The 13,508-nt window shown below is 30.3% G+C and overlaps 1 protein-coding gene across 2 annotated transcripts in view; it reads left to right on the plus strand.

Moving 5' to 3' along the window:
* LOC129969385 (SCY1-like protein 2) overlaps positions 1 to 13,508 on the plus strand; it is a 488,897-nt gene that overhangs the window by 451,830 nt on the left and 23,559 nt on the right. For both annotated transcript variants that reach the window (XM_056083944.1, XM_056083946.1), the window contains exons 14-15: positions 5,425 to 5,531; positions 13,165 to 13,286. In XM_056083944.1, coding sequence (XP_055939919.1) covers positions 5,425 to 5,531; positions 13,165 to 13,286 — 229 coding nt within the window. The remainder of the gene's footprint in view (positions 1 to 5,424; positions 5,532 to 13,164; positions 13,287 to 13,508) is intronic.

Here is a 13,508-nt window from a genome sequence, read left to right on the forward strand (position 1 = left end):
AACGAACAAATGAAGATGGTTTTTGTTTTTGAAACAGAGAGAGAAAATGGAATTCGTATTAAAAATTTTAAATGAAATAAATAAACGAACGAACAAATGATGATGGTTTTTGTTTTTGAAACAGAGAGAGAAAATGGAATTCGTATTAAAAATTTTAAATGAAATAAATATGCGAACGAACAAATGAAGATGGTTTTTGCTTTTGAAACAGAGAGAGAAAATGGAATTCGTATTAAAAATTTTAAATGAAATAAATAAACGAACGAACAAATGAAGATGGTTTTTGTTTTTGAAACAGAGAAAATGGAATTCGTATTTAAAATTTCAAATGAAAGAAATATTCGAAAGTACAAATGAAGTTTCTTCTTACTATCTAGATAATTAGCTAAATGATTGAAAATTTTAAATCCTAACAAACTGTTGATTGAGGAGTTTTATTTTTAAATCTTTAACCTGCCATGGGCATTTTTTTTATAAATTGGAAAGAAAGAATCCAGTTATCATTAAAAAAACAATGTATATAATGCATTTATTTGAAATTTTGAGCATATATTATCAAAATATTTTTAATTCATAACTCTATAAGTAACAGAAGTCACTTTTTAAAATCATAACATTTATATGAATTTTCTATCTGTCTATGATATACGTTCTTTTAGAAAGAAAGCAAGACCAAAACATTGTTTCCAAAAATTAATTTTTCTATTTTATCAACATGGTGTAGGTTATTACACTAAACTATTATAATATTAGATATTTTTGTAATATTTTCAAAATATATAAAATGATTAATCAATCCCAATATTTGTAGAGTCACTATCAATCCCAAGTGAATTCATTTTTCCTATTCCTATCAATCTTCTGTCGTGTTTTTCATTCGATATTCGCATATTTGATTTATAATTACATTCTGAGAATCCATCATTTTCTGAAACATAAAAATAAATAGTGATTGTATAGTCAGATAAATTATCACCATGAAATTTAGAGGAAAATTTCCCTTTACTTAAAAAATTTAGTAATAGAAATTTTTTAGAAATAAAAAATTTCCTTTCTTAAATTCGCGATGGGCTGTTTAAAAAGAAGAACGATAATGATTAATAAAATGTGCCAAGCAAATAATAAGAAGGAAAATATTTAAATCAATTTGAAATAATAGATGTAGCAATTGAAATCAGATGGTAATTATGTCTTCTCCTGAGTAGATAAATATCTCTTAAAATGCCCATTTTTCCTGACTTGCAATATTTGTTTTCAAAATATTATTCAAAATTCGTGATCACTCTTATATAATTTAAAATTACACTTGCTGTCTGTGAAGCCAGACCTAACTATGGGTTCTGTTCAAATGACATTATAGTCACATGATAAACAAGAGTGTTTGTCTCTTCTAAAATCTGATTCCTGTGATTTGGAGTCACATTTTTTTTTCTCTTGCTAAATGCATTTATTAGTTCTAAAATATGAATGGATTGATGCATTTGATTCTAGTCTCATTGAGTCATGCTTCAGTTTCTATTAATTATACTAATTTTTATTATACTGTCAATTCAATTGTTTTTCAACATTTTTCGTTCGGAATACTAATTAGCGATTTTTCTTGGTTCTTCTATTTTTTTCTAGTCGTCCATATAAAGCAGAAAATAAATAACTGTTGAATAGATGTGAAAAATGCAGAAATCCTAATTACAATGATAATGATATAAAGTTATGATTAAAGCTTTCAAACCTCAGGGTGTATAATTTGTCTTCCACCAAATGTGCATGGTACTATTTAAATAATTTTAAGATAATAATTGCAGAGCCATTCAGTAATTAATGTTCTATTATATATATATATATATATATATATATATATATATATATATATATATATATATAAATTACGTGTCACGTTGTTTGTCCGCGATGGACTCCTAAACTACTTAACCGATTTTAATCAAATTTGCACACCGTGTGCAGTTTGATCTAACTTAAAAGATAGGATAGCCCTTTTTTTGAATTTTTAATTATTAATTAAAAACTAACTTTCCCGCCAAAAAAATCTTTTCATTTTCCCCACCGCCAAATGAGTACGGCTTCAGTTTTCTTTTTCCCAACAGTCATGAGGCTAGGCTTAAGATTTTTCGACTGATTATTTGAAACTATTCTTTTTATTTTCTTAATGTTTGATGAATTTAAAATGAAACATTGTTAATGAATCGTTCTGGTCATGATGAATCTGAGAATATTTTGTTGACAAATTCTTGAAATATTACATAAATTAGGAAATATATTCTTTAGTGCCCATAAAGCTTAAACGCTCAGTGACTGTTTTCAGTAATCATATTACAAAAAAATGCTTTGTTTCAGTAAAAAATATTATTAAATTAGTTGCAGATTAATCCTTTCCACTTTAATTTATAGTATAACTTCTTCGGGAACTAACAGAAAATTAGAGAGATACATATTACGTTATGACTGAAGGCGTTTATAATATTATGAGTGAATTATATGACTATCAAAATTTGAAGTTTTAAAATATTTTGATGAAGAAGCTATTAAAGTAGGAATTGCATAAAATATTTAAGTATTAAACTTTTAATAAACATTAAGATTGGCGAACCGGCTGGTCGCCAAAGGCGGCTAGTATATATATATCCTCACAGAGTAGGTTTGAAAACCAATAATCATTTTTCAACATTTATATAAAATTCTGTGTTGGTCAATATGTTAATAAATTTTCACACTGAAACTTTCATTAGTATAGTGTCCAAAATTACCCTCTATCTGTTCTACGAATTTAGATCAGTTAAACTACGGAACTTACTCCAACAAAATGAGGACAGTAGAATCAATAATGTAATTGCCATTCGAATTTCACTTTATTATAAAATATATTTAAAATTAATTTATTAAAAGAAAAAATATATATGTGCAATCTTGGTTTTGAATGATTTTTAAAACCGCATGGAGAATTAATGCTTTACTCTGTAAAATTAATAATATTCAATGAAAAATCTTTCCTCTTCGAATTTCTAATACAATAATTAAATAGGAAATTTAGTCTTAAATAGAATATACCTATAATAAACTGTTTAAAATAATATCAAACAGCGTATAATTATTTTCAAAATACTCTAACGCTAAATTAGAGTCTGTTTTGAAACAATTTTCATGCTTATTCATTTTAATTTGTGTCATACTGTCAACGTGTAAAATGCAATTATTATACAGAATGTTTAACATTTTTATCGCGAAGTAGAAAATAACCAATTAATTTTAATGTGCTACTCTAAAGAGAAATGCTTACAACTAAAATGGCACATACAGATTACGTAAATTATAAAAGGAAGTCGTTGAAATATTCTTTCAAACAGATATATGAAAATGAAAGAACGAATGTTCCCCCCTTTGAATGAGTTAGAGTTGTATCAGAACATATTATAAAAGGAATTGAAAGCCAGAACTAGATTTTTCTTGTCAAACAGAGGAATATTTCGTACTTTGTCGAAAGTTCGTAGGAAATTCTCTGATAGTCCTTCACTTTTCCTTACAATGTAATAATTTTGTTTAAATTCATTTCATTTAATTTTTTACATCGGCATTTTTAAAATTCTTTTGCGTCAACTTTTGATTAAGTTTTATTTCAACAGAACATTTAAATGAATACTTTTCTAATCGCCCAGCTCATCTTATAATGAAAATTATTTTTGACTGTCAGTTGCTTAAATACTTGTCGTGTGCTGTATGGAAATTAGAAAAACCGCATAACTATTAATATGAAACAGTTTATACATCTTGTTATTTCAAAGGACAGGGGAATATAATTTTTTTTAAATCAGTCCACAGCAAATTACTGTGAGTGTAATTAAGAAGTGTATATATATGTGTGTGTGTGTGTGTGTGTGTGTGTGTGTGTGTGTGTGTGTGTGTGTGTGTGTGTGTGTGTGTGTCATCATTAATATGAAATTTCAGAGAATATGAAGTATTATTTTATAAAATAACTAGGAATTCTATGAAAAACTGAATTATGCACTTTTATGGTAAGCTTCGAAACAAAAACGGTGGAGAAAATCTTCGGAATCATTCCAAAAGGAAAGCTTTTTTTATCATGTGCAAATATGATGTTATTTTGGTTTGGGGTTCTTCAAGCCTCAAAATGCACGACAGAAAACTGACGATTTATCGCTTTCGAGGTATCAATTTTTCGCTTTTAGAGTTATTAGAAAATGATTAAAAAAAAAGGTTATATTTGGCGACTTATCGCCAACAAAAAATAAAGGCCAGGTCGTAAGAAGGTATCATCCAGAGAAGCAGAGAAAAGAAAATGGGAATGAACGCGAAGCAACGAGGGGAGGTTATATAAATAATACATATTTTTTGTTTAATTTCCAATTTTTCTAGCTAGCAAAAAATATTTTGAAGCTCAAATGATTTTAAGATGCGAAAAAAAAACCATAGCTTTTCTAAAAATTCATGATTGCGAAATATGAGTTATGTGAGAACATTATGCTTTTTTTTTTTTTTTGACGGATTGATGTCACGTGGCTTAAAAAAATGTTCTCACATGATAATTTTAAATTTGCGATGGCATATTTCAGTTTTTATTAATTCTTAAAGATATGTTTATTTACAATATTATATACTAGTCGCTTTCAGTGACCAGATGTCCGGCAGGATTAAGGATTGCATAAAAATTCCTAAATTGTCTCTTAATCAAAATGCTTTTTTTCAAATTTTCTTGGAAATAAAATTTACATTCATTTAAAAACACTTACACACTTGTATGCATTTCTCTGATTTACTGTATACACTTTTATATATATTATATTTTTTACATCACAGAAAAAAGGCAGCTGTATTTTAAAATAGTGCCACTTTTTAAAATTTTTCTACCATAGCTTGGCTCTTAACTTAAAACCCATTTTTAAGTACTAATATATATATCAAAAAATTTATTAAAAACATGCCTTATAATAATGGGAAAATAAGACGATACTTCATATTTTGATCACAACAATGGTACAAAGAGTCAGGATCAAATATTAGTTTTAACAAAGCGAAAAATTATCATTCAATCATTCCAACATAAAATATATTGTATTTTATGAATATATATTTAAGAAATCATTTTAAAAAAATTATTTGACAGAAAATTTGGCGTTATTAAAAAGATAATTTTTGGAATTTTAGGATGTAAAAACCAGTTTTTTACCGTAAAATTATCGGCGAAAGTGCTAACATCTTAATTAAAATTTGCAAAAATCTCTCTATAAGGTAAGCTTTCTTGTCCTCTAAAATGTATATGTATCAAATTTAGAAGCTCTAAATAAAATGGTAGGGTCTGTAAAGTAGCAATGCACACACTTGTATCTTTAATATTAGTAGATATAAATTATTATTAACAATAATATATTATTCTTTTCTTTTTTTTTTTTCTAGTTTCAAGCCTTAGTGGAGCTGTTGAAGGAGATGTTGGATAACGTTGCAAGGAGTCAAAGGAACAAATTAAAACTCGAAAAACTTTCCATACCTCAAACAGACAACATGTAAGTACATGTGTTGATTTCTCTCAATTTTTAAAAACATGATCTGTAAAAATTTTAAATGATTAAAAAAAGAACATTATGGTTTACATGTATTATATCAATTTGAAGAACTTTTTTAAAATATTTGAATTAAAATGTATATTTGTCAGCTATATTCAGTAATTCGGGATTTTATGAACAAAATAAGGCAAATGACCACTTCCTGCACGAATGGTGGCAATTTAAATCTTGCCTTAATTTTGAGACACACTTTAGAAGAAAGTTTGACAATTGCATACGAAAATGAAATGGAGGCAGGAAATTAGATGTTCCTTCTTGTAGTTGCGGTCTTTATCAGTATTAATCTACAAACAGGTAGATCAATATGCACTGTAACAAAGAATTGCTTTTTGCAGTCAGGTTTGCTTCTAAAATGTCAATTATCGCAAATATTCTCAGTTCGTGAAAGTCATTAAGGAAGACAACTTGTCACCATGTATAGGACATAACGAAGACTTTGACATTAGGTTACTTTGATGACATTAAGTTATTTTGATTAAAAGTTGATGTCATGTTTCCTTCTTTATTATAAGTTCTTCTCTCATGGATTCGGTTAGCAAGTACCATGGAATCATGATAATGCATTAACTATATATATATATATATATATATATATATATATATATATATATATATATATATATATATAATTTTTATTATTGATAAAGTATTTATGGTATGCATCAGTATATTAACGTGTAATGAAACTGAGAATTGACCTTGTAATGAAAGCAAGAAATAGCAGTCATTTTCTTCTTTCGATTTTCTCACAGGCTTATACAAATTAGTAAATTCTTTTTTCTTCTGTTTTCATCCTCATCTGCACCCTCTGAAAGTAGAGCGGGGTTAGGATGTGGAGAAAAGAGACGACAAACCTTCAAAGAATAAGGCAATCCTCAAGCATTGCTCCCTTCCGCGCAGTAATAATGCAATGAAGAAAATCGATTATGCATTCTGGACGCATTGCTTTCAGTTGATTGAATCTAAAATTTAACTCAGATTTACGACTTTAACTACAAAACCACATTCCAAATTTAGATTCTTATAAATAGCTATATTTTTTAATTACCTCATTCACACACAAGATAAATTCTCTTTTAATGGATGTTGTCCAAAATACGACAAACATTTACAGTTTTGATGATACCAATTTTTGTCCATAAAACTCTTCTCCTTTTAACACTTTCTAGGGATGTGGGAAGTATGCTTCCCACCAAATTTATCAATATTTGTATGAAATTGTGTAGGTTGGCATAATTTCTGTCAATTTTTTTTTATTAAGTCAGAAACTTAGATGCTTCAGTTCTTTATCTCAGACAAAATGATGTGTCTTGATTTTTTACTTAATGATTAATTAACCAAATTAATTAATTAATCAAATTAAATTTATCTAATAAGCTAAAAGAATCCCTTTTCTTATTCTAATTCCAAGCCTAAAATTATTTTAACATAATATGACTAGAAAAAAATGTCCCTTTAAAGAATTAAGGTTATCGTATACACATGCTTACAGATATATAGAAAGTTAAATTATTTCGAAAGAATTAGATCAAATATTGATAGAAATATATAAAGTTGATGTTAAGAATATATAACAAACTTAATTCCTCGAGTAAAATGGGTTTTTATTTATTGTATTCACAGTTAAACCTTGTCTCATTAGATCCACTTGCAGTGAATACTCTCTCATGTTGGCCTCGAGGGTAGTGCGGACACCTTGGCTAAGCGGAGCTAGTAATGGGTCTGTGCCTACTGAAAATCTTACCTACATGGAAACTTTCTCGAGAGCTAAAAGTCAAAATTAAACCATTTGGCTTGTCCAACCGGTACATTATTGATATAAGAGTAGTCGTCTAGGGCGGCACTCTGACTCTTGATTATAGTATGTAGGATCAGACTACTCACTTTCTTAGTGGGTACTTAGTATCTATGAAATATTCTGAGGTGGTTCTAAGCGTTTAAAGTCTGCTTCAAGTGTTTTACGAAAGAGGTTTCACCTGATCACACTTTTATTTGTATGGGTTTCACCAGGCAGAATCTTAATGACAATCTCTTGTTAGTATTGGACTCCTTCAGAGTGCACAATTTAATAGACTTGATATAGTTCTGCTGCTCTTGGGGGTGTGCAACAACAACACAGTTAAACATTACCGCAAAACTGTGTTTTTCGGACTCGGAGATATTTCATCAAACTATTCAAAAAACAGTAACAGTAATTTCTGTTTGTATAATTCATATATGAGAAAATAAAAATAATTAATCGTTTTTAAACAGAAAATTTACAATTCTGCTAAATTTGCATTTAAAAAATTATGTCCTTAATTTTATTCAGAAAATGTAACACTTCATCCTAAAATAATATTGTTACGAAATTTTCGGGTTCGTTTGGATAGTGGAAGTTATATGGTGTGGAGAACTCTCAATCAGCAGGCGGCAGTAGAAAATAAAACAACGACGTTTATTTACACGAAGACACACATGACGGCACAAAGACGACAACTATATACAGCACAGAGAAGACAATTATCTTCAGCCGAGACTCACACACAACAAGACTCTACTGCAGACAGTAGCGCAGTTCAGCACTAGCTTGACTCCGTCGCTGCTCTTCTAATCTCTGGAAGACTCGTTCTTCACCGTCGCTTCCGACTACTGCGGCAGCTGCAGACTGCCTCCTTTTATAGGTCTCAGGAGGCGGGGCTAGAAGCCTCTCAACCAATCAGGAACGTTCTAGGCGTAACTCGGTTCCTACTGGACGGATCGGGAAAATTCTCGATGTTTCGGGTATAATCTAGTTTGTCGCCAAGGTCTGGGACCTCCGGTGCGACACCCGGACTCCGTCCAATACCGATAACTGTAAAATGGCCTTTCTGATGATGGAACCAACTATGCTGGGAAGCAGCGTCACAGATTCGTAACAATATTATAAGTCGATACATTTTAACTAAGTATCATGCGATATTCCAAAAGGAAACAAAAATTTCATTTTTCTCCTTGACAAAATAGCAGAATATAGCAATAAAAATAATCTTCTGCTTATATCAAATTCTTTTAGAAAAAAAAATTATCTACTAACTAAAATACATTTATGAATACACGTGATTTTTTTTTAGCAATATTGCAAATTCAAAACTTGGTTTTCTTTCGTATATTACGTAATATGTACATTCTTAATAACATAATGCTTTAATGCACAAAAAATATTTCCTCCGGCTAAATTTAATCAAGAATCTGGAAAATCCTTTGCAATTTAAATACTCTGTACACGCGATAATTCAGAAAATTTATGATCCTGTAAAAAATAAATTCCTATTTATTTCAAAGTTTTATAACTCTCGGCAATTTTTATCCAAGTAAGGCTAATTTAATTACTTTGTATCAAAATTTTTCATTAATTGCAAAACGTCTACATTTATTTTTTTATGACATGAAAACCTTTATTGTTAAATCCTTGAATAAAAGATGACCTGTTTTATATTGTCGTTTCAAAAATAAAGGTATGTGAAATGTTTGAAATTGCTGCGCGTATAGAAAACAGAGAAGTGAATTGAAAAGCTTTTCTACAAAATATTGAAAGATAAAAAAAATATTAAAAATAAATTGTTGCATGTTGTTTATTTAATATACCACCTAACCATTTTATGTTTCTTAATTTAATGAGAACTTGAGCGTTAAGAAATTCCATTTTAATTATATTTCATGCATTAATTAATGTATTCAATGTATTAATTATTAACCCATTTATTAATTAATTTTTCCATGTGTTATTAATTAAGAAATCCTTTGCCATCGGGTAATGTGTCATCACAATACTTTTTCTATACATCGTATTGAGAAAGTAAAAAATGCGATCTTCAAAAAACTAGAAATTGATATTTTGATAAATTGAACGTTTTAAGCCTCCCTTATCCAAAACGCTTTTAGCTAGATGGATTTCATTTGGTTTATGGTATTTACATCAAATTTGTAGACTTCTATAAAAATTTGAACAAATCTTATTCAGAGGAAATCTATCTGTCCGAATATAGGTTAACACGATTATTATAAAATGAAAAGAGATAGATGGGTAAGACTATGTGCACAAATTTATCACTTATAGGGTGAACATCTGTCAAATTTGAGCCAAATCCAGCAAGAAGTTGACAATCTGTCGGTCACTACTTTCAAAAGCACGTGATAACTAAAAAGTGCTAAGGCTTAAACATATCAAATTTGGTATGTGATTTTGAGGCTACAAGTATATTTCTGGGTCAAATTTTTGTTTCAATCGATCGGAAAAATCGTCTCTAAAACATTCGATTTTCGAACACTATTAATCTCTGGTGTGAATTTAACATTTTTATTGAATTTATTGCATGGATTCTTAGAGAATTTTTTTGCTATTAATAGTGAAAAAAACTCGCCAAGAATCCATGCAATAAATTCAATAAAAATGTTAAATTCACACCAGAGATTAATACTTCGTATCTATTGCATTGGATTGCCATTCAAGACATTCTATGTCCCACTCAAGTTCAACAATTTTTCAAGGAGGATGGGGCTGGGGATGATATACCTTTATTAGAGAGTATGTGAGAAAATTCTGAGAGATAGCTTTCACTGAACAAATTTTGGGTTTCAGAAACTCCCTTACCCTAAAATGTTCTGGCTGAACTTGTTTAAAACTTCCAGGGAAATATTAAAATTCCGTAACTAGTGGAAAAGTTTAAAAAATTCTGTTATAGACGAAATAAATGATTGCATCAATTAACAAAGAATTTAATCCCATTCTCTTAGATTATTGCAAATCTCTGTAAAATTTAATTGTCTGACAAACGCATCGAATTATTGAATTTTTATTATTGAAGTATAAAGCAATAAATATAAAACATAAAGCAATTTAAAACTCAAAAGTTATTTGGAAATTTTTCTGTATCTCAAGTGCCATTTATATTATTATAGGAACCGAAATAGCAATAAATGTCCCACATAGTATGTGTGGTCTAAATAGGAGATTAAGTAAATGCATTGACCAAGTGTTAAATTGAGGAAGAAGTATGTGCAATGCTTGAAGACAAAAGAATATTGAATTTTCTACACATTGTGGGAGATGTTGATCGCTTTATTTCCACATATTCGTAATAAAAGTATAAAATTTAAAATATTATAATCACAAAAAAAAATCGTTTTCTAGATTTTGATGAATCTTTGTAATTTATATTTCCTTGAGTCTGTGAACCTGAAAAACAAAAAAGAGAAATAAGCTCTACAAATAAAATTTGTTATATTAACTGCATACCAAAATTATAAAAATCAAATTTTTAATGAAATTCTTAAAAAAAGCCCTGTCAGTCAATTCTATACGTGCATAACTCAAATTCACAAGAATCTAAATAAATTTCATCTGGCAAATGGTTTTATATTGTAATTATACCCTATCTGCCAATAAGTAATTGCACACCTGTGATTAAAAAAAAAAGATAAACACAATTTATTCATATTCAGTAGTTAGTAAAAACTCCATCTGCGGCAATTATAGCCTTAACCCTACGGGGCATGTTTTCCACAAGTGTTTGGACGATGGACAATGGTATTTTTTTCCCACTCGGGTTGGAGAATACATGTAAATTCTTTCACCGATTTTAGACGGTTGCTGCACCCTTTAATTTGGCGGTCCAACTCGCCACAAAGGATTTCTATGGGATTCAACTCTGGTCTCTGAGTAGGCCAGTCCATTTGGTTAACCCCATTGTCTTCATACCAATCCCTTTTGCAACATGGCAAGTGGCGATATCATTCTGGAAAAAACAATGAGCCAACCCGTAAAATTGCCTCAGCGTAAGAAGCATATTTTATCTAGAATAGTAGAGTGGAAGTCGGCATTGAGTGTGCTATAAATTGGCATCAAGTGTCCCAGTCCATACCAAGGGAAACATATCCCCAGATCATAATTCCATCTCCACCAAACTTTACTGTAGGAACAATGCATTCTGGCAAAAGGCGTTCTCTATGCATACGCCAGACTCAGACACTGCCATCCGACGGGTAGAGATTGAATCTTGATTCAATACGCCATAGAACCTGTTTACATTCATCTACGGTCCAATTTGCCTTGCAGCACCTCAACCGAGAAGCGCGATTGGATTTTAGAATGAAACACTTATAGGTGGCAGCACGACCATGGAAATCAAGAAAAATGTGCATTTATCTAAAAACCAGTCTCGGATGATTGCTAGAACTCCTGGAGTATGTGTGCTCTCATTTTGGTGCCTTTTTTCCGAATGTCTTTGGACAGCCGAATTTCTTTCCGTGGGTCCGTCGGATCCAAACACATTTCGACAATCACCACTCACCTTTCACTTCTTAATTACAAAAGCCACTGTCAATTTTGGAATGTGCAATTCGCTAGATATGTCCCTTAAGAACCGGCCATTTTTATGATTCGACAATTACGCTTTTCTCGGACAGCTCTGAATTTGGTTTCATTTTGCCTGCAACTAATGCTGTTTCCTACACGATATTTAAATATAGAAGTTGTGACATAGATCAGAACCACAAATATCTTTATTTGCATGGGTGTTCAAATACTAATTGGTAGATAATGTAACAAATAGAGGAACCAATCCATTAAAGCTCGAATTCTTTCAGTCTATTTGTATTTATCTGAATGTAAAATCGTAAAATCACAACAAAACAGGCAAAAGAAAATTAGTTTTAGTTTTCAAACCACATTGTTTATCATATTTTGATTCCTCTAGAAAGATTTAAACCGCATAATAGATTAGCTTCCCAGAATAATGAAGGTAAACACAAAGCGAAAGAAAGAAAGTTTAACGGATCTCTAAGATGCTGAATGGATGACAAGTCATTGATCCCCTGCCTTGGCCACCACTTGGCAACGAATTTGGTGATTATGGCGAAAAAATATAGGTTCTCAAATATTCTAGAATTTTGGTATTATCTCTATTAGAACAAGTAATTCTTAATTTTTTTCATTCATTCAATCGAAGATTCATTTTAGAGTCAGCCAGGTGAATTTTCCCTCGGGAATGTTGATTTCCAGTAATTCATGTTATGTCGATTATTCGAATTTGTTGCTTGCGTTTGAGGTGCTGTATTTGTGTACGAATCGATTATGTTTGTTACTAGCGTTTTTATATTTTCTTGTGGGATGAAGCAACATTTTCCATTCATCTTGTTGCACTATTTAAGGTACAACTACTGGATATATTTTCATTAACAATGCCATTTCTTCTGAATACAGAAGAAAATAATGTGTAAGACACTCCTGTTTTATTAGCTTGTCAGTCTACTCATGAGATAACAGAATTGTAAAAGGGAACATAACTGCCTGTCCGGAAATAGGAGAAATTGATTATTCCCACTGGATGAATGAAATGATAATCATTTTATTGCAAAACTTTTGTAGCTGCTGGTACAAAGAGAATAAATTTTCTCTATTGCACAGCATCAGTGTAGCAAGAAAAAAGCTTGTCTTTAACTTTAAACCGACTTGCTCTTTAATAATTTATTTTGTTTTTATTTCAGTTGGATAAAATAATGGTTAAAGTATGTTATAAAAAGAAACAATAATAATTCCATTTATCTTTTCCAGGCTTCCCGTACAGTACTCCATGGAACAAACTACTGGTTATCCTCATCGTCCTCCACTGCTCCGACTGCAATCACGTAGGACGTCAGTCAGCATGGACGATGTAGTAAGAAGGACTAGCTCTGGTAAGAATCTGTTGCACTTCTCTGTCTTCTAATCCATTAAACCCCTGATAAAGTTAGAATTTTTTGTTAAAAGAAGTATAGTGAAAGAAAGATGTCAGCTTTAAAAAAAAAGGATCAAGTGATGGTCTTATCGTTTTTTTACTCGAAAAGAACGTACCTTTTCGAGAAATGATCGATATAAAAAGAACTTTTTCATTGGATTGAGTAGCTTGTTATATGATG

Source organism: Argiope bruennichi, chromosome 5 (assembly GCF_947563725.1).
Source record: "Argiope bruennichi chromosome 5, qqArgBrue1.1, whole genome shotgun sequence".
Classification (NCBI taxonomy): domain Eukaryota; kingdom Metazoa; phylum Arthropoda; class Arachnida; order Araneae; family Araneidae; genus Argiope; species Argiope bruennichi.